Raw genomic sequence first — 20,887 nt, forward strand, 5'->3', positions numbered from 1 at the left:
TCATCTGCCAGCTCTGTTAGAGAAATGTTCTTTGATTTTTTCGAGTGCCTTTAACACTATTCAGCCACATATTTTAGCAAACAAACTGATTCAATATCAACTGCATAATTTAAAAAAAAAACATGGACAATGTTGCATTTCTTAGCTAATCAAAAGAGTTCTGTGGTTTTACTGTATTAACTAGACTGGCTCTGGGACATGTTTATAAATATGGAATAAGTAAGTAAGCTGTAGTAGACTCCCACGTGCAACCTAATACATTTATTTCAGAAATTAATTTATAATGTTGCTTCTCTTTGCGTCTTAAAAGTTGGCAACCCTTGGAGGAACACAAACAGGTTATATGCCATAAAGCCTTGTATCAAAACTGTTTCTGGGAATGTAACAGGAAAACTCAACTCACCTTACAACTGTCAGTTGCAAACAGGCAACAATGACAACGACCAGTAGCAGAAGCACACAAAGGCAGAGAGTGGAAGCTAAAAGTTTATACTGAAGACAAAGACAAAAAGTCAACAGTCCTTGAACACAAATAAAAAACATACAGACACAAGCTGCGCCAAAACAAAAAAGAATGAGATAGCAGAACTAGAGAAGCAAGACTTATGGCTCAGGAGAGTGGCTGTGTCTTCTGGGAAGCAAAATCCAAGACCAAGCAGTGGAAGAGAGCAGAGGTGAGACACAGGCGCACCAAGTAGTCACCACAATGAGCCTCAATCACAAGACATACTGCTCCTCCTGCAGGGGTGTCAAACTCCTTTTAGTCCATGGGCCACATGCGACCCAATTGGGTGTCAAGTGGGCCAGACAATGAAAATCAATAATCAATAACTTATAAATGACAAAACCTCCAAATGTTCCCGTTTATCTTAGTGTAAAGAATTACAGGAACAAACCCTACAACACGTAGGCTACTGTAGGGTTATCTCAGATACCATCAAGCACATTATCGACTGTCTGTACTGTGCATTACAATCAGGGGTGTAGTGGAGGGTCAACGCAAGTAAACAATTGACCCACCCCGTTGAAATGAGGCAGATAGTTTACTCACCTATTCAGATCAACTGTATCAATCAATGAGAGTCAATCAATGGGTAAACTACTCACCTTGGATAGTTTACCCACCTGTGCAATTCTCTATAGTCAAGCAAAGGTAATAAAAATAGCTGACCATTTAGTGATTAATACAGATAACATATAGGCTACTTCATATTCAACTTGCGCCTGAAACCTGGTACCTCTTAGCCTTCACAAGTGCATCACATTGGATTGAAGGACTTCTCAGTGCAATTTTGACACTTTGCAAAGTCATCCTTTGGGCCGCATTGGACGCTTTGGGGGGCCGGATCTGGCCGAAGCTGCGCCAAAACTCAAACCGAAAGAATGAGATAGCAGAACTAGAGAAGCAAGACTTAAGGCTCAGGGGAGTGGCTGTGTCTTCTGGGAAGCAACATCCAAGACCATGCAGTGGAAGAGAGCAGAGGTGAGACACAGGCGCACCAAGTAGTCACCACAATGAGCCTCAATCACAAGACATACTCCTCCTCCTAGAGGGTCTACCCATGACAATCACTTCTTACCATCAGGATATGTGGGCCAAAAGAACACACTCACAGCAGAATTAAGCAAGATATTTGCCTATTATGATGAACAAAATAAATCAGTCTTGATTTTCTTTACAGATCTATTTGCAATTGATTTTAACAATATGTCTGAATCATAGGCACCGAAACCGTGGGTGCCCCGGGGCCCGAGCACCCACGGGGAAATGGGGGGAGCGAGAGAGAGAGAATTTATATGCCTACTGCGGGGTCCTGTCAAGATGTCAGCGCAGTTGCCAAACGCATTGGGAAGCGTCTGATGTTGGCGTTTTGAAGTCCACCTGTTGTTTTAAACTGCCGAACATGCACTATAGAGGCACTAGACACGCTCTAGTTTGGGCAGACGGGATTGCTTAATTTTCTCATCCTCGTAGATCTTCCACAATGGTTTGAGGGCCTTCCGGAGCAGGATGCCCGGGGCAGGTTCCAGAGCAGGCGCCACCGCATTATGCATCATCGGCGGACGCACGGAGCAGGCCACGGCTGGAGCAGCAGCCGCCGCATTATGCATTATCGGCCTCAGACTGGCCTCGGTTCTTCTGGAGCAGGGCGCCCGGAGCAGTCTGCCACATTATCGGCCTCGGACTGCCCTCCGTTCCTCAGCGTCCCTGGTCTTCACCAGCCTATGATCGGGGGAGATCCTGGGTCATCCAACTCTTCAAGCGGACGGGGAGATCCTGGGTCATCCAACTCTTCAAGCGGACGTCCCAAAAACGCAACCTCCTTAAGCAGCATGGCAAATGCAAACCCGTGCAGGAGCACCCTTTCATCGCATTTCGTTGGTGGTGGTCTCCCCGAAAGGAGGGCCAGCTTCATCCCCTCTGCTATTAGGCTCCTTAACAAACATAGCCCCCGCTAACCCCCCCCCCCCCCCACCCCTCCCCTCCATGACGGAAACCTGGCCCTGTTGTGTGCTACCCCCCCCCCCCCCCTTTTTTTTTAGGTAGGCATACAGGTGCACAGAACTTTTAGAGTAATTATGTATTTTTTTGTGGTATTTTGTATGCTGTGATCTATTCACTTTTTTAGATATTGTCTTGTTTTCGCTGTACTGACCTTAACAAAGTGAATTTCCCTTGTGGACAATAAAGTACAACTTGACTTGCCTTGACTTGAAATTATAGCGCCAGCAGTAATTTCGTGGGACGAAATATCGTGACATCCCTACCATACACCGATTTGTTTCAATCACTCTTGTAGTATCTGTAGAAAACTGTATTGTAGTTATACTTATATCTACAGTATATGAGTGAATATAGATGAACAGGCATTAGTTAGGGGTCCTGGTTAGTCGAGTGAGTGAGGAGGTAGGTTTGGTTTGGTTGGTAGCAAGGTAGCAGTTTCAGACAGGCTGAAGGGAATGTAGATAGGTGAGATAAGGCATTTGGGTGGCGAACACAGCCAAAACACACACAGGTAAGCAGGAGGCAACTTAAGAGGAATATGACGAGTAGCTATGCACCACACACCCATGTGCACTTTTGGTTCAGATCTAGTATTAATTAATACACAGGACAAGATATTACTATCCCTTGTGCCAAAATCCGAGGAAAAACACATTTAGAAGCCCAATCCAGAATAAAACAAGCTAACAGCCTAACAAACTAATAAACAAGACACAAATCACCAGTTACCTACCCTAGCCAACAGCAGTATGAAGCATGTCATTGGGGTTTTCAAGTGGGCATCTTCCTTCACCGATGTTTTGTTAAGTTAGGCCCACGACACCTCAAGAAGGCTTAACGGTGTAATCCAGCGTCCTGGAAACACCCCCCTCCATGCTACCACCGCACAACTGCATATTACCTCACTATCTAAGCCTAGCTATCCAGGTCGGTTCGGTATGACATTCCTGACTACACCACCACTGTCAATGATTCAGCCCTGTTGATGCGGACTGTCAATCATGACCAACAACAAACAATCCCTAACTACACCACCACTGTCAATGATTCAGCCCTGTTGATGCGGACCGTTAATCATGACCAACAACAAACAATCAATCTTACCTTAGCGAGCTCCCCAGCTAGCATGTTTCCTCCTTATCCACAGCCATTCACTTGCTCGTTCTGCTGCCTGAGACATGTTGCTAACCGCAAGTTTCAGGCTCCATCCACGAATGCCCAACTCAGTTAGTAAGGCAATAACGTAAGGCAACTCGAGCCCTCCAACCTCGCTGCTCTGCCTCTGCTGCCATTTCAGCATACCTAGCTTTCTTGCGCTCATAAGCCTCCTCAACTCGATCTTCCCACGGGACTGTGAGTTCGATAAAATAAACTCTCTTCTCTACCTCAGACCACAGTAACAAGTCCGGACGTAGCCGGGTGCTAACTATATATGCTGGGATGACTAGAAGATAGATAGAGACAAGACATCCGTTTGATCAGGGTTATACCTGAGGGGTTGCTGTTTGAAGAGGCCAGGGGAATCTTTATGGCTGGGCGGCTTTGGGCCGGGCCCATAAACATATGCAAAGAAGGTAGGAGCTGCACACTGGAGATCAGATATTAACCTGCAGGGGCATATATTGTGCCCTCAGGCCTGAGAGAAGGGGGTTAGTTTCTCCAGAGAGAGATCAACAAAGGATCTGTGCATCTGGAAGAGAAGAGAGGATTAACTGGTTATCGATCCAGTTTCTGCATTTGCTTGGGAACACCCACAGCTGAACGGAGTCAGGTGATAGGACGGAGAGTTTGGGGCGTGGAGTTAGAAGTGGGAGGTAGTCTAATATGAACAGAGGGCATATAAGGGATCGCACAACAAAACTTAGACAGACAGAGATCTCGGTTGCTTTCTGCAGGGAGCGACCTCGTCCTTTTGGGTGCTGTTTTTTCATCTCAATAAACCTGTTTTTGAAACCAGCATTCGACTCTGACTGCCTTCCTCATCCACTACTTTCTGGGCCATTTCCAAACACCTTAATATACAACACTCTCTCCTCCATGGTCAGACAAAAACTACTATGCCTGGAGTGAGAAGGGGCTGTCTCCATCAGAGACCTATACATAGATGGAAATTTTGCATCTTTTGATCTACTGGAGAGGAAGTTTGAGTTGCCCGGCACAAACTGGCTCAGATACCTGCAGGTCAGAAATTATGTTCGATCCAAGATTCATGCCTTTGAAGCACTCCCAAATGAGCATGCTTTTTTTCAATGTATTGCTGAGCCCTACTCACTCCAAGCATCTTATCTCTAGATTAGTTTGTTTGACAACAGCAATACAGCCTCTACTGAGAGGATTAGAGAAGCGTGGCAGGGGGAACTTGGTATTGATTTATCTGACATTATATGGGAAAGGAGTCTTTCTGTGCTACAACTCTGCTCAGTTAATAGCAGACACCAGCTGATCCAATTTAAAGTTGCTCACCATCTTCATTACTCCAAGTATAAATTACACAAGATCTTCCCTTCTGTTTCACCACTGTGTGACAGGTGTCAGAGGGCACACTATCTCATGCCTTCTGGTTTTGCCCTTCACTAACGGGACCCTGGGCCAAAATATTTGACTGGTACTCTAAGGCCTACAGAGTAACCCTGCAGCTGGAGGGAGAACTCACTATCTTCGGTTGCTCAGAGTCCTCTCCTCTTGTCGTGGAATGTCCATGTGAACTCTGTGTGCTCTAGGATTCAACAGCAACTCTACTTTCTACGGAGACTCAGGGTGTTTGGGGTCTTTGTTGTTTTATTCTGCTGTTATAGAGAGCATTATTCGTTATGGAATTTCTGTTTGGTTTGGCAACTTATCAGTTAAGTCAAGATCACAAATCAATAGACTGGTTAACACGGCAATGAAAGTGATGGGGGTGAGAAACCATCCCACCCTCCAAATGCTTTTTGAGAAAACTGTAATTAGACAAGCTAGGAAAATTACTGCTGACCCCTCCCATGTCTTACATACGTATACAGTAGAATACGAACTGCTTCCATCTGGTAGATGCTACAGAGTCCCAATTAAAAACTAAAAACAATACCTCAACAGATACAAGAACTCTTTCATCCCCATATCAGTTAGTCTCCTAAACTCGGGTCATAATAAGCATCTACTGTAACTATGATGCACTTGCACTTTAATTGTATGTTTGCACATGTTTGCACTGTCTTGTGGTTTGCACTGTTGTTTTGTATGTAGCAGCCTGTATGTATGTCCGAGACAAATTTCCCTTTGGATAAATAAAATAATCTTGACTCTTGAATCTTGAATCTTGAACTTCCCTACAGGGCCTACAGTTGTGCAGCAATCTCTGACACTGGGGACAACTGTCGCTAAAAGACTCATTTTGAAGGAATGGAAGTCCTCCTCTTTACCTCTTCACCTTCTTTCCAGGTGTGGCTGATGGACATGATCTCTGTTATACAGATGGAGAGACTGAGGTTTCTGGGAGCCAACTCGCTTAGAAGTTTCTCAAATATCTGGGACTCCTTTTTGGCCTACTTTGACAAAGTTAAGAATGACTAGTGACTGAGGTTCGGGGTGATGGCCATTATATAGGCAGACAGAAGAAAACAGTCAACCAATAGGGACAGCGCAATTAGAATGAACCCCATGGTACAAATCAGTGCCTAATAGACACTGCAGGTGCAAATAATAATACATTGACAAGCACATACAGTACATCCAAAGACAGTTCCCAGTTAAATCAATAAAGAGAACATATAAACACAGGTATATGATATACAATAAAGAAGAGAAGAAAGTGTAAAAAGAATAAGTGCAGACAGAAAAAATATAGTCTGGGATCAGAGTAAAAAAATAAAATAAAAAGTGACTAATGTAGTTGTGACACCCTGTGCACACATAAGCAAAAAATAATAATTCCATCTTCAATTTGTCAATTTCTAATTGGGCCCTCCTCTCATTGCTATACAGTCTGCCGCTCATCGCCTTGCAAAGCATGCTGGGATACCTGGTGACGTATCCAATACAAAATGAATGGACAGCAGGCGAAAAAGATCGCATAAATAGTTGAACGTCAGCCAAAATGCTGTATGCATACAGGATGCTAGCAGCACGTGGTGAATGAAGCTATAAAGCGGTAGCTGAATAAAGCAAAAATTATGTTTTTAAACAGTAATGCTCACATTGTATCGAACCTTGGTGGTAAAGAGAGAGCAAACGACACAAAACACAAAAATGATGAGTAATTTCTTTATAGGTCTTTGTAATTCTATGCTGCGTTATTTCACATAATGTGGCATGTCAGTGTTGATGTCCCTCAGAACTGGAAAAGGGTCTTCAGCCGTGGTCAAAGTACACAGTTCTTTAACAGAATGGGGTGTTTCAGGGTCAAGAGTCCTCTTTGGTGATGCATTGAGCAGGTTTCCTGTTGGAGTGCATAACGTTTTCAGTCTCTGTAAGAAGGGCGGAAAACATAATCCAATTAACATTAACCACTCAATTCACTGTCATACTACATTCATTGTAACAGGTGGGTTAGAAGCAGTGGCGGAAATGGGATGGGGGACATGGGGGAACGGCATTCCCAGAGTAAAAGTTGAGAGGGAATGGGGTGCCACCTCAAAAAAGAAAGAAAATCCCCATCTGATGTTACTGTCTTTCAAAAGCAGGCAGGTAGCAGGCTCATTTTTAAAGCTAGAGTGAAGATACTGGTATCCTCTGAAACTAGAAGACCTAAGTTATCCATTGATACCAACCATGTCATGCTAGCTTGTCTGAAAGGGGGCTATAATGCTCCATGACATTTGACATTACATTTATGTTATTTAAAATGGCACTATATATATATATATATATATATATATATATATATATATATATATACATATATACATATATCATATATATCAGGTGCAGGGGGAGGGCGGAGAGAAAATAACATGAATGCCAGGGAGGGCAGTTGATATTTTTTTAATGATATATCATATTTTACCCCACCCCACGTAAATATCGCACAGTCCCTTATTACAATTTTTCTAGTGATTGAAAGGCACAACCTTTTTCACAGACCAATAGATCAGTCAAAGCAATTGGTATACACAGGACTCAACTACTATAATTGAGTGTATTTTAGTTCAAGTTAGTCGATATACAGTACAAGATCATTGTAAGGATGCAGGTCATAAGCAGGCTAGTTTTATGTGATGAATGATATTTTTGAATTGATTGATTACTGTATTAGAGACTTTGTCTGTAGATATTATGTCTTTTTACAATAGTGTTTGTCAAACAATGTATTGTCTGAATGATGTTACATGAGGTCCACCAACTGGTTGATTAAGGTTACTACCACAGCCATTGCACACAGTAATGACAAAGGATTATTGTTATGTTGACCAAAAGTCGCTGTTTGTCCCTGAGCACATTTTGAAAATTTTTAAAGGAACACTCACACACCCAATTTTCAACCATCAAATCATTTAGAGTTGATTTGAGTTAAATTGTGGACCAGTGACTGGTCCACAATTTAACACTGTAGTAATATATAAATTTGTACCTGTCTTAGTGTTCCTGAGGTTACAGTGACACTGTAGAGAAACCACAGAGGAACCAGGAGAGCTGAAGAGAGAGAAAGACATATCCCAATGGTGGAGGCCCACCAGGGATATTGATAGGTGTTGTTGTATTTCAGAGGGGTGAACTTGACCAGAGAAAAAAGTAATGTGCCCTGTCAGAAAATAAGAGGCAGAAGAGGCAGAGAACATAAATTGAACAGCATATTTCTGACTTCATAATGGTATCAAAATAAAACATGTAAAGAAAAATGAATGTAATTATGGGTCTGTATGTATGCGTACATCCACATTTACATTAATGTACACATTAATGTATCCATACTCCCATGCATACAGACCCATTTCATATTTGATTTTTCTTTGAATAGTTTTGTTATCCAGTAGTTTGATCAAGCTGAATAGACCTTCAGAGGCTAACAGAAACAATAACACACAATACATGAACTTACTGTGCAGACAGATGGTGTGATGTACTTCCAGCAACATTTCATATAAGGCCACGGGCGGTAACCAATCATGTCCATTATTTTATCGTAATAACGATCAGCACCTTGGAGACAGAGATTTATATTAGCCAGATCAGCCTTCAAAACATGAAGTCCTGTCCTGTTACTGTAAATGTAAGGAAAGTGAGATTATATTTATATGAGTATTCATACTTCTGCAGACAACAGAGTGAGACACCGTGTGAAATTTCTATTTCTAAACTTACGGGGATAGTTCTGATTTTTGGAACCCTAAGCCTATTTGTTACTTACCAATTATGATGTTGATTTTTAGAGTCCTTTCTCAGTACAGCATGCTGTTCCTCATGCTAGCTCCAGATAGTACAATACAAATTCAATGGGGTCACGCTCCTGTGTTGGCCTGATGAGGCACCTCTAAAGGTCTAGATTTTAAACCATAACTGGTACATAACTGGTCCAATTTTGAAGAACCTTTGGAGGATATTACATTTTTAGACTCTGTTCTGATGTTTAAAAATATACCCTACATTAGTCAGATGGGGACATGATAATTGATGGTCAAATGTCTTTGAAAACAAATGGGTGGCTTTGGAGTATACTGTATTTTTAAATCATATTTTCTAATGCAAATTAATGACTGCTATGAATGCAAATTTTCTTTGAATAATAACATTCTGTAACTCACCATATATCCATCCCACACAAATAGACTCCAAAATGGCAAAAAACATGATCGGCATTCCACTGCAAGCGTAGTAGTCAAACATCTGAAATATATATACTCCACCCTACAGTCCATTAGAGGAAAAGAGAGGGAGAGACAGAAAAAAGAGAGGTCCTTTGAGATAACAAATCTCAGCTGTAGATGTAGGCTATATATATTTATCTTATCAGGGCCAGATCTAGAGGGGGGGGCAGGGGTGGGCTATGCCCACCCAAAAATGAATCTTGCCCACCCAAAATTCCAGGCTACCCCACTTAGGGCCGCGACCCGAAGGTTGGAGACCACTGGGTTAGTTAGTTTAGGGCACCTAACAGTAGTTATAGCTTTAATTTGATTTGAGAAATAAGCGCATCCAATGAAAAGAATATTATGGAGTGAGTTGATTATTTTATACTATGGATGAAGGATTGTTATTTATTTTTTAGGGTACCGAAGTCAATCTGCTTTCAAAGTTTTAATTTCAGTTTGAGTTTGAATAAGACTAAAAGTCTTGTAAATAGGTTTGAAGGCTAAATGGCAAATCGTTTTTAGCTATGGTTAAGTCTCACTGCACTAGTCTTTAATTTGATTTTAGAAATAAGGTCATCCAATGATAATAACTGTTATGGAGTTGATTATTGAAATTATGGATGAATGATGTTTTTAAGTTTTATGGTAAATCAATCTGCTTTCAAAGTTGTTTTCACTTTTAAGACTAAAAGTCTTGTGAATATAATAACAGTTTTGTAAATAGTTAGTTTGTTAGTTAGTTTGTATGTACATAGTTTGCAAATAGTTTTAATAATAGACCTTATTCACTAACCCTGGACGGCACCATATTGTTGACATACCGTCCTGCGCGCACACAGCGCTGCAGCTGACAACTAGTAACAGCCTTATTGTTGTTTCTGTTCCATTACAAAATAGCGATGGTAATGACACCAATAAAAACCCCACAGTTGTTATTTGTATGCTGCCGACGGCAGCCGTTAATGCCTGTAATAAAACAAAAGAACGAGGTGAACAGACTTTTCTGTGAGGAAAGTTTCACCTGTCTCAACTAACTATCCACACACCTCTGTGCTACTGACGTATCGCCAGTCTCGCTCCCTTCACGTCTGAGGACGGTAGAGATAGAAACAAACCACCGGGCCTTTATTGCTGTCATTACTACAGCCATGCCTAATGCAGTTCACCATCCGAACACAATTGGAACGATACAGGTAACGCTAACAGCGGGTAGCTGCTCCACACAGGCTGTCAATTGAGAGCTGCTGCGTTATGTCGACAATATGGCGGCGGTGGGCGTAACATGTACGTGAGTGACGTCAATCGTATAAGGTCTATAGGAGTTTTGTAAATATTGGCCTGTCCCCTGAGTGAAAGTTCATACTTAGGTTACCCACAGCACAATGTGGACACCTAGTGGAACAGTTTAGTGTTAGAATATAATGCAACTTAATCCCCATCCCCAAACCGAGAACCTTTGGGCAACCTACCGCAAAAGATGTAACAGGCTAAAAATAGACCTGGTACCAGCTACTGTATGGCTTACTAGCTTGTCAGCAATAATGTTCCAAAGTTAGGCACATTTTTGGCGATTTTTTTTTTGGTATGGCTATTTTCATTGCCCCCCCAACATTTTCAATTGCCCACCCAGTTACCTCACCCTAAATCCGGGTCTGTATCTTATGGGGAGATCCAAAAATCACTTGACATTCCACAGGAGGCAAAGCATAGCAAAACATAACAAAGAGAGGTCGACAGACATACAGACATGATACAGACAGACAACAGAACTACAGACAAAGGGATATGACTACAAATAGAGGTAATTCCAAACCGTTTTAACTACACAGATAAACAAAATGGACTCCCACCTCAGTGACCATCAACAGGCCGACAAGGAAGCATATAACACTGATGAGCAGCAGAAGTAGTTTACGTCGATGACCAGTGAGAAAGAAGGATGGACACATGTCTGATATGGATGTGACCAGGGCTTCCAGATACACAAACTGTGGGTATAAAAAACAATTGCTTTTACTTTTCAAATAAAAAAATAACTGAAGGGATTCAATAGGAATGTTGCTTGAGTTTATAACTTTTCTACATTTATTTTCCACAATTTAATGGTAACAACTTACCTGACTGTCAAGTCCAAGCAAGATAATCATAATGAAGAAGCATGTAGCCCAGAGTTGGGGCAGAGGCATCATGGCTACTGCCCGAGGGTAGGCAATGAATACCAGACCAGGGCCTGTAAGTGGTCCATAACAGATACCAAAATATGTTAAGTCACTATAGGTGATAGTGTACAGTACATTGTATACTAATGCCATGTAATCAGTAGAGCAAGAGTAACAACTTAACACCTGCTGGGCTTTGCCCAGAGATGGTGTAGTATTTAAAGGCTCAGTGACAATCCATAGACAATATTGGCTCCCGAGTCAGCTATCACCTGAACCGGCAAGCTCGTGCAGTGCTCTAACATGCGTTTACAAGCAGTCCAAACGGAGCAGCGCACCCGCCAAGTTTGAAGCGGATCGGACGAACGGTTCTCGAGATCAACCATTTTTTTGTGTTCCCAGTAGGTGGCGCTATGAAAGTGCACTGTCGAATTTTGTGCAATTCGACCAATCAGAAAATGGCTTTCACATATTTCGAGAACCGTTCATTCGATCAACTTGGGGGGACCCGACATTGTGCAGTGCTGAATTTCGGTATGAGTTTGGTCACACACAAAAAAGTGCGCCCATGGTGCATCATCTCCAGAGTCTCCACCTTAGAAATGAGTGTGCTTCTGTTCTCTTCATTGGTATAGGCTAAGCGATGTGGAGTATAGTTTTTGAGATATTAACTCATTGAGTGCCAGCCACTTTTGGAGAACGGATGCTCCCAGTGCCAGAGTTTCAGAGCGTTTTCAGTGATTTCTCGAGGCCCACAGAATATTGTGTGATATTACTATGTAAACACTGAACACGCACAAAGAACGATGAGACTCTATTCTATCATCTGCAAAAAAAAGTTTATTGATCCCATTTTCCGTTCTTTAGTTATGAGCCGGAGAAGATAGGCTGTTTTGAGCAAAAAGACACTTTTCAAATTAGAAGCTGAGTTATTCCGCCTTTTGTGAAATGCAGCATTTCAAGCACATTCACTGAGTCATCTGGTGGGCATCGGATATTCTGGCTTGCGTTTGTCAATCCTGTCCTGCTGCCTGGGTCTGTCTGGGTGTTGCGCGCTGCTCTGCGTGCCCCCCCCCCCCCCGCCCCGCCCCGCCCCGCCCCGCCCCGCCTCGCCTCGCCTCGCCTCAACTGCACACTCCTCCTCCTGTCTGTGGTGGCTCTCTGCTGAGTTTGCTGTGCGCACAGTGAAGGGACATCGACATCCTGCTTTTTTACAGCGTTCCGCGTGTGTTTGTCACCGGCAACGATGCTTCTAGTTGAGAATAATAACAACTCCACGGTGTGGATGTGCGGATGTGCTGTCCGGCTCAATTGTGGGAGCAGATTGGCTGCTGCAGGCACAGCTGCAGTAACGTGCTTCAGCATATCGATGCATACGGATGCGATGCGATTTCCGTTTCCATAACGACTTCTTCTTTGTTTTTTCCTTGCCTTTCTGTTATGTGGAGAGCACTGTCGCCACCTAAGGGTTCTGTAAAATAGGTTAGACACATCCAATAGCTATAATATTTGTACATCAGAGGCAGAAGGCTTTGATCGACGCCCCACCGTCAAAAAACGCAATTGACGAACATGTCCGTCCTTGGCACTCTACGTTACTATTTGAAATGACGAACATGTCCGTCCTTGGCACTCAATGAGTTAAAAGGATCGTTCAGATTTCTTGATGTAGGGTTATATGAGGTAGGCTACTTGCCGACAGTCAGTGTACTACATGCAGTAGAATGCAGCCAGCACGGTCCCAGTTTGGAGAAATGGAGACAAAAACGTAAATAAAACAAAAAACTCCATACTACACCTGGCGTAAACCAAGTCTCTAAAAGCCCTGAGATGCCAAGTTGCCTTGAAAAGATGTCATCTACACCCTGTTTTTAGCTGAAATCTGCACCACCTGGCTACAGTGCAACTTGGCATCTCAGGGCTTGTGGAGACTTGAATTAGCCTACGCCAGGGTGCATGGAGGCATTTCGTTTTTTAGTTTTTCTTTTGTTTGTTTGATTTAAGTTTTTGCTTGTGACTCAGTTCACACTCAGCAGACAGCTCTACTTGCCCGATGCAGCCAGTCTCTATTTCTGAAAACTGGAACCATGCCAACTGCATTCTACTGCATGTAGTACACTGACTGTCCACAAGTACCTCATACAAGCCCACACCGAGCCCTGTCTGTTTTCCCTGCGGGGAGGCAGCTGCTGGCCCCGGGCAGGCTCTCTCTCTAGCCAATCATATCGCAAAATACCAGGTATCCGCAGGGTTTTTGAAAGTGTTGAAAGTTGATCAATTTAGGGAAAACGAATGCCTTAAAAAGTATTCAAACATCTTAATTGCCATTTGATGAGGTATTCACTTTTGTAGCTATTGTGCTAATTCTGTTAAAATGGGCATATGATATCCTCTCATATCGATCGCAGACCACTGAATTGAATCTAAGGGTGCTTTCTCACTGGGAACGATTGCTTTTGTTCCGTTCCGTGCCCGCGTACGATTGCCCCCCCCCCTCCCCTCTGCCCTGCTGGTCAGCTTTCACATTACAAAATGTCTTCCGTGCTCGGGAACGGAACGGAATACTTGCAGAGTACACTTGTCATCAACTACGCCTGGAGTGTATCCTCGCCCGTGTGTTGTCTACGTGGTTCAGTATGGTTGGCGTTCACATTCGCAAGTGTTCCGTCTCCAGGCACGCCAAAGCATTCCCCAGACCACCTTTTCAAGTGGACCCTGTCACGGTACGCTGTTTCACGCCTTTGCACAGAATAGAGACAGTCGGCATGTGTGGGAACGCCCACAAAATGTTATACAGCTGGCGCACGAGTGGGGTAAAACCGCCCATATATCTCAATGGGCTGACTCACCAAAGGACGGTGCTGCTGCTCTAAACTACAGGTTTGGGGGTTCTAGAGCAGAACACAAGACGTCTATTCAGATGTGCGTTTACTGCGGTGGTTAAATCCCCAATCGTGTCTGCCTGGGCTGGGCTATCAGCTAAATTCTAACTTTGCTGAATGGATAGAACGGGGGATTTACCCCACCCTGACCACGCCCCCAGCCAGGCTGAGCCAGCTAACCCAGCGTCTATGAGGAGACATCGCCTCAACCAATGCAACATTCACATTCATGAAACGAACCGCACCTGGGGTCAATTTGGGGACAGGTGTGCTCGGTTCCGCACCCGGGTCCCCAGTGTGAAGCACGTGTATCTTATCGTGTCAGACTTTGTGATATCAGCAAATATCGTTTTGTTGTCCAAAGATACTTTTGAATGACACCATATCGCTGATGTGACGAAAGTGGCATTGAGGTATATATTGAACAGCTCAGGTCTTAAAAGGACGGTCCGCAACATAAACATTCTCCAGGTACGCAACGCCAAAGATAAGTGTTAAAGTTCAAGAGACACTTTTTTAATGTCGTTAAAGATGTCATATCTGTCAAGCGACAGATATTGCCCTTCAATATACACACATTTTCAAAACAAAAATCATGAAATTAAACAGGAGCAAAACCTTATATCATTGAACAAAAACAGAATGTAAAGGACACAACACAGTAAAATAAAGCACATATGGACCAAATATTGCATTATGCAGATTCCCAACCTGATTCAGCCACTTCTGAGATGTCTACTCCCAACTCATACGCCATGAAGCCAAGGACAGAGAAGATGGCAAAACCAGCCACAAAGCTGGTTAAACTACTCAACAGGCAGAGGAGAAAGGTGTCTCTGTAATTGAGAAAAGATGAATACTAAGTCATGTGAACAACAGAAAGATAAATAGAGACAGACAAATGTTTATTTTCCTCACTTGTAGCAGTTGTTGTTGTATTTGTTGTAGCTTCCCAAAGATGTCAAAGAACCTACACATAGCGCATAGGAGTATAATACCTGGCTCCCCGCATCCATCCATACCTGAAAACAAACAATGAAAATTGTTATTGTTTCTGCATGACATGCAGGCCTATGATTACTCTGGTGTGGTGGTAGATGCTGTCCAGTCCCACAGCACATAGCTAGGTGTGCAGCATCAACTGTCGCTGTAGTTGTAGTACAGAGTACTTGAAGTACAGAGTACTTACTTAGTACTTGAAGTACAGAGTACTTAGTCACTTCAACTACTTATGTTTGAACTGTAAATAGTAATATTACATTGCTGTTTTAGAAAGACTTACTCATCATTCACGCGTTAGCCTCACCTGAAAATCTGCAAGGCGGCCTGTATCAGGTAAGAGGTAAAATCTGATGCCATCTATGGCTCCTGGTAATGTCAGCCCACGGATTATCAATACTATGATCATCACATAGGGAAAAGTAGCTGTAAAATAGACAACCTGGGAGAGTACCACCAATATATCATCATTATATTAGGAAAGTCAAATTTTACTTCAAGTCAGGACATAGATTATCACTGAACATAAAATACTTTCTGCATTTCTAACAGTTAAGCATAATGAATCTCAGATATATATATATATATATATACACACACACACACACACACACACACACACACACACATACATATGTATTGTGTGTGTGTGTGTGTGTGTGTGTGTGTGTGTGTGTGTGTGTGTGTGTGTGTGTGTGTGTGTGTGTGTGTGTGTGTGTGTGTGTGTGTGTGTGTGTGTGTGTGTGGCCTGCAGAAACCCTTCACATGTCGCTGCTGCACATTGTTGGTATTGAGCCAAAGAAGGTTGAAAATGAGTTTTGATATTTTGAGTGATTTGGTTACGTTCATCTCAGTAGTACATCATGGTGAATAATTATTTTCATAAAACAAAAGAGAAAGTATTTATTTATATGGTTTTGGTGGAATGCCACTGTAGAAAACATTTTGGAATGTTTAAAGCCATTTTTCTCACGTTTTACTTTAGACACATTACAGATTAAAATAGTCATAACTTTTGATCTGAGAGAGCTATCTCAGTCATTCAAAAAGTTATGTAGGAGAGAGTTTCTAATTTCATGTCAAAAAATGAAAATGTCAAATTCCCACCATGTGAAGGGTTTTTGCAGACCACACACACACACACACACACACACACACACACACACACACACACACACACACACACACACACACACACACACACACACACACACACACACACACACACACACACACACACACACACACACACACACACACACAGTACAAAGTAGTAGTTGTCTGACTACAGATCTCACCTTCCCTGAAGACTTGACTCCTTTCCAGATACAGAAGTAACAGATGATCCAGCTCAGTAGAAGACACCCAGCAAGGTCCCAGCGGATACTACCCATCTCCTCGATTCCTCCAGACAAACCCAAGATTCTCCTCCTGAAGACAGAAATGTAAGTTTAGGATCATTTTCCTTTCTCACTTGTAAAACTATTTCTTCAGAGATCTTGTGAATACGTACTGCCAGAATTCTTGAGCTGAAGATGTTGCGTTTCCAAACATGTGGCCATTTGATGAATGATTGTGACCATAATCAGAGCAGTCCTCTAGTAGTGGGAGAGTAAGAATAACACGTAAGCATGGCATTTTCCTATCATGTTGGTGAACATTTCTGTAACGCTTTAGAATACAGCCTGCAACTTACCCTGTAAGTACAGGGTACCAAATCTGTACTTACAGGGTACAATAAGTATAGGGTACCACATCTGTACTTACCAGGGTAAGTACAGGGTACAATATGTGACTTACAGTACAGGGTAAGTAAGTATGGGGTACAAGATGTGAATTCACCCTGTAAGTACAGGGTACCAAATCTAAGTACAGGGTACCACATCTACTTACAGGGTAAGTACAGGGTACAATATGTGAATTTACCCTGTAAGTGCAGATTTGGTACGCTGTACTTAACAGGGTAACTTATCACATCTTGTACCCCGTACTCAGAATCAGATTCAGATTCAGACAACTTTATTTATCCCAGAAGGGCAATTCAGTTTCACAGCCTACCCAACACCTTAACTCACAGCGAGCTACAAACTTCAGACATGACAGGACCTAACGTAACGTAACAGCATGACATAACATAAACAATCAAATCATGTCAGAGATAACAGATCAGCCTCATATAAACATGAACAGGAAAAGTTTACATATATTTCTATATGTAAAGACATGAGAACATGTATAAGAAATAAAAGATATACATCTGTATGAACGAGCCTAACCTGTTAGTCACAGACAGGATACGTACAGCCTGTTGTGCGCTCATATAAGTGAAGCCATTCATTTAAAATTACTAATGTCTGTTTAATAGCCTGACAGTTGAAGGGAATAAAGACTTGGGAGTACCGGTTAGTTCTCCTAGGGGGCCTAGGGGGGGTACTTAACCTGTAAATACAGATTTTGTACCCCGTACTTAACCTGTATGTACAGATCTTGTTACCCTGTAGGCCTACTTACAGGGTAAGTTATGGGCTGTATTCTACAGCGTTACCAACAATTCATTCAACCTAAATTTGGCTTGTGATGCCCTCGGCTGCGCTGTGGGAAAAAGGACATATTAAGACAGATTCAAATCCATGCCCTTTTACCAAATTTTCCCTTAAAGTCGACCTGAACCTGTTCGTCACATGCATAATGAGTCCGTTTCAGACTGAAAACATAGTTTTTCTAAGATGACAGGTTGAGAGGCGGGTCATAGTATCATGTTGATGATTTTATTTGACAATTCTGGGGACTGGATTGGGCTTTGGCCAATCCTGGCGTGTTCCGCCTCCAAATCGAGTGGGATTCAGTGTGTTGTGGCACTCTCCTCGGCAAGAGCCTTTTGACGGGAGGAGTGGAGCTCAACGACCCGCAGGCAGCCAGCTGCCTTCGTGTTGCCGAGCGAAGAGTGTGCAGCACGTCGGCCTGGAATCTCCGAAGTGCGACCCCTGACAACCAAGCTCTCGGATGCGCGCGCCATTATCGCTGCTGTAACGATACGATATACCTGGAATGCGCGTTTTAACGAGCGAGTTACATTTCTTTGCATTCTTAGAGATTATAGTTTTTGTTTTTTGTTCATGTTTCTAACAATTGGCCAAGTTAGTAGTTAGTTTATGGGATAGGAATTCTGCCAGATGACAGGCACTAGGCGCCATTTTCGACTTCATTTGGAAGAGAAAATTATCCTAAAATGAAGATTTGATTGACAGCTGCATGTCGTGATATGATTGGTTGAAATGGGGTAGAAATTTGATAGTAATAGGTGACGTCAGCAAACGAAGCAAACATTACTGTTATCAATGAAATCTTGAAAAATGAACTTTTGATGTGAAAAAGTGTGAAAAACTAAAGAAATTAGATTGTTGTGATTTTGTTTGCATACATTATTAAATAGGTGCACTGCATACCCAGGTATTTGAACTAAAAGAAAAGAAAAGTCATTTTTGGGTTCAGCTCGACTTTAAGCAACTTTCAACAGACTGTATGTGGGACAGACACTGCTCGCCGACACTTGAATGTGTCGACTCAAGACCTCATTTCTGTCGGCAACCGTTTCAAAAGTGTCGGCAGACGAAGCATAAATTGGGCTTAAGTTTACGGGGTGGAAGAAAATGTTTCTTTTCAGATCAAGCATTCACACTGCCAATGTTGCCGTTACACCATATTTGTACATGCAGTTTATTTGTACTATTTTTGTTATGGGTTCTGTCCCATCTGTTTGCTGCTGTTGTTTTGTTCTGTTTTTTGCTTGGGTGTGTACACCCAATTATTAACGGCACTGAACTAATGTCTGAAAATGAAACAATACAAAAAACTATATACAAATAAGCAACTTCCATCTCAAAATGTTTAATGGATGCTTTTAGTTCTTGTAAAAATGGACAGAAAGTACTTTTCAAAAGAAAAGGGAAGTTCATGTTAAATATGGATTTCAAAATGCAGCTTCCCAAATGTTATGACAGAGCGTACTGTTTACCTGTGTTCCAGCTGTTGTTGCAGTTGGCCCAGGGGAGTTCAGTGTTGAAAGAAGAGAACAGGTAGAGGAAGGCCCAAGCCAGTATGACGATATAATAGATCTCAGTGTAGAATAGAATAATTTGACCGCCGTAGCCTAAACCTATTGACAAAAATATGTTATTATATGCAATACAAAATGTTAATGGTAATGTAGATGTACTTCAACATATATCAATATTACATAAACTGTATTCTATGTATTGAAGGTTCAGTTGAGCTAGCAGTACCTTCAAATAAAGGACAGATTTTCCTCCAAGATGTGATTCCACCTTGACTGGTTAACTGTCCCAAAGATATCTCCAAAAAGGAGAGGGGGATTCCACAGGTAAAGAGGAACAGAACATAAGGAACAAGGAAAACTCCTTGGAAGAATTTTGGGAGATTGTAGAGAGACAAGGACACAAAGAGACATAGAGATACATTTAATCAAAATTCACTGCTCTTCTGATGATTATTACATCAATAAAAATAATTAAAATTAAATGAAATGAAATTAATTATTAATACATTTGAAACTTTCCAGATATAATTCATGCAATCTGTTTCATCTTCCTCCTGAGTAGCTGCCGTACGGAGAGACTTCTATGCCTTAAAATCATGCACCATCATCTCATCTCATCATCTCACCTCCTCCATTCTTGAAGCAGAGATAGGGAAATCTCCAAACATTGCCAAGACCAATGATGTTTCCAACTAGTGCTAAAAGGAATTCCCTTTTGTTGGCCCACTGGCCTCTCTTATGAAGCTCTGATGATGGATGATCTTGATCGTTGTCATTCATCAACTTCATCTCTTGCTTGCTTGCTGGCTCCATTGGGTCAACTGGTGAGATGTATTTAAAAACAGTAATGGAGTGAGTGCTGCCTGCCTTTGTGCAATCAATTAGTGTGAAAAGTTAATCGGACCCAACCCTGGGAATGTAACAGAAAACTCACCTTACAGTGAGTAAGGTGAGTTGCAAACACACTCACCAGGCAACAATGACCAGTGGTATGGACAGTAATGGAGTGAGGTAGGTGTGTGTGTGTGTGTGTGTGTGTGTGTGTGTGTGTGTGTGTGTGTGTGTGTGTGTGTGTGTGTGTGTGTGTGTGTGTGTGTGTGTGTGTGTGTGTGTGTGTGTGTGTGTGTGTGTGTGTGTGCGTGCGCGCGAGTGTGTGTGTGTGTGTGTGTGTGTGTGTGTGTGTGTGTGTGTGTGTGTGTGTGTGTGTGTGTGTGTGTGTGTGTGTTTGGGCGGCTTGTTGTAGAAGTGACTATAAACAATCAATGACAATCATGGACAATGTTGCATTTCTTAGCTAATCAAAATAGTTCTGTGGTTTTACTGAATTAACTAGACTGGCTCTGGAACATGTTTATAAATATGGAATAAGTAAGTAAGCTGTTAGTAGATCACTCCCACGTGCAACCCATGGCCGTAACTAGCTATGAGGACGGGGAGGTCCGGACCTCCCCTAATATTTCAGAGAAAGTTTTTTTTTTTTTTTTTTTTTATAAAACAATCTGCATGGAAAAGCATGA

General features: G+C 42.2%; 1 protein-coding gene across 1 annotated transcript; it reads right to left on the bottom strand.

Moving 5' to 3' along the window:
- Positions 1–1,920: 1,920 nt before the first annotated feature.
- On the bottom strand, positions 1,921–20,183 carry LOC310796750 (sodium- and chloride-dependent GABA transporter 2-like; the record flags this gene model as incomplete). The annotated part of the gene is made up of 15 exons (XM_083658987.1): positions 1,921–2,140; positions 3,997–4,094; positions 8,055–8,225; positions 8,523–8,623; positions 9,226–9,328; positions 11,124–11,261; positions 11,391–11,503; positions 15,026–15,150; positions 15,233–15,336; positions 15,621–15,755; positions 16,612–16,744; positions 16,827–16,911; positions 19,329–19,469; positions 19,597–19,731; positions 19,997–20,183. The coding sequence occupies 15 exons, from the start codon at positions 20,181–20,183 to the stop codon at positions 1,921–1,923; spliced, it is 1,989 nt and encodes a 662-aa protein (XP_083515113.1).
- Between the last annotated feature and the right edge of the window lie 704 nt (positions 20,184–20,887).

This window comes from Poromitra crassiceps (assembly GCF_964638095.1).
Source record: "Poromitra crassiceps genome assembly, chromosome: 23".
Classification (NCBI taxonomy): Eukaryota; Metazoa; Chordata; class Actinopteri; order Beryciformes; family Melamphaidae; genus Poromitra; species Poromitra crassiceps.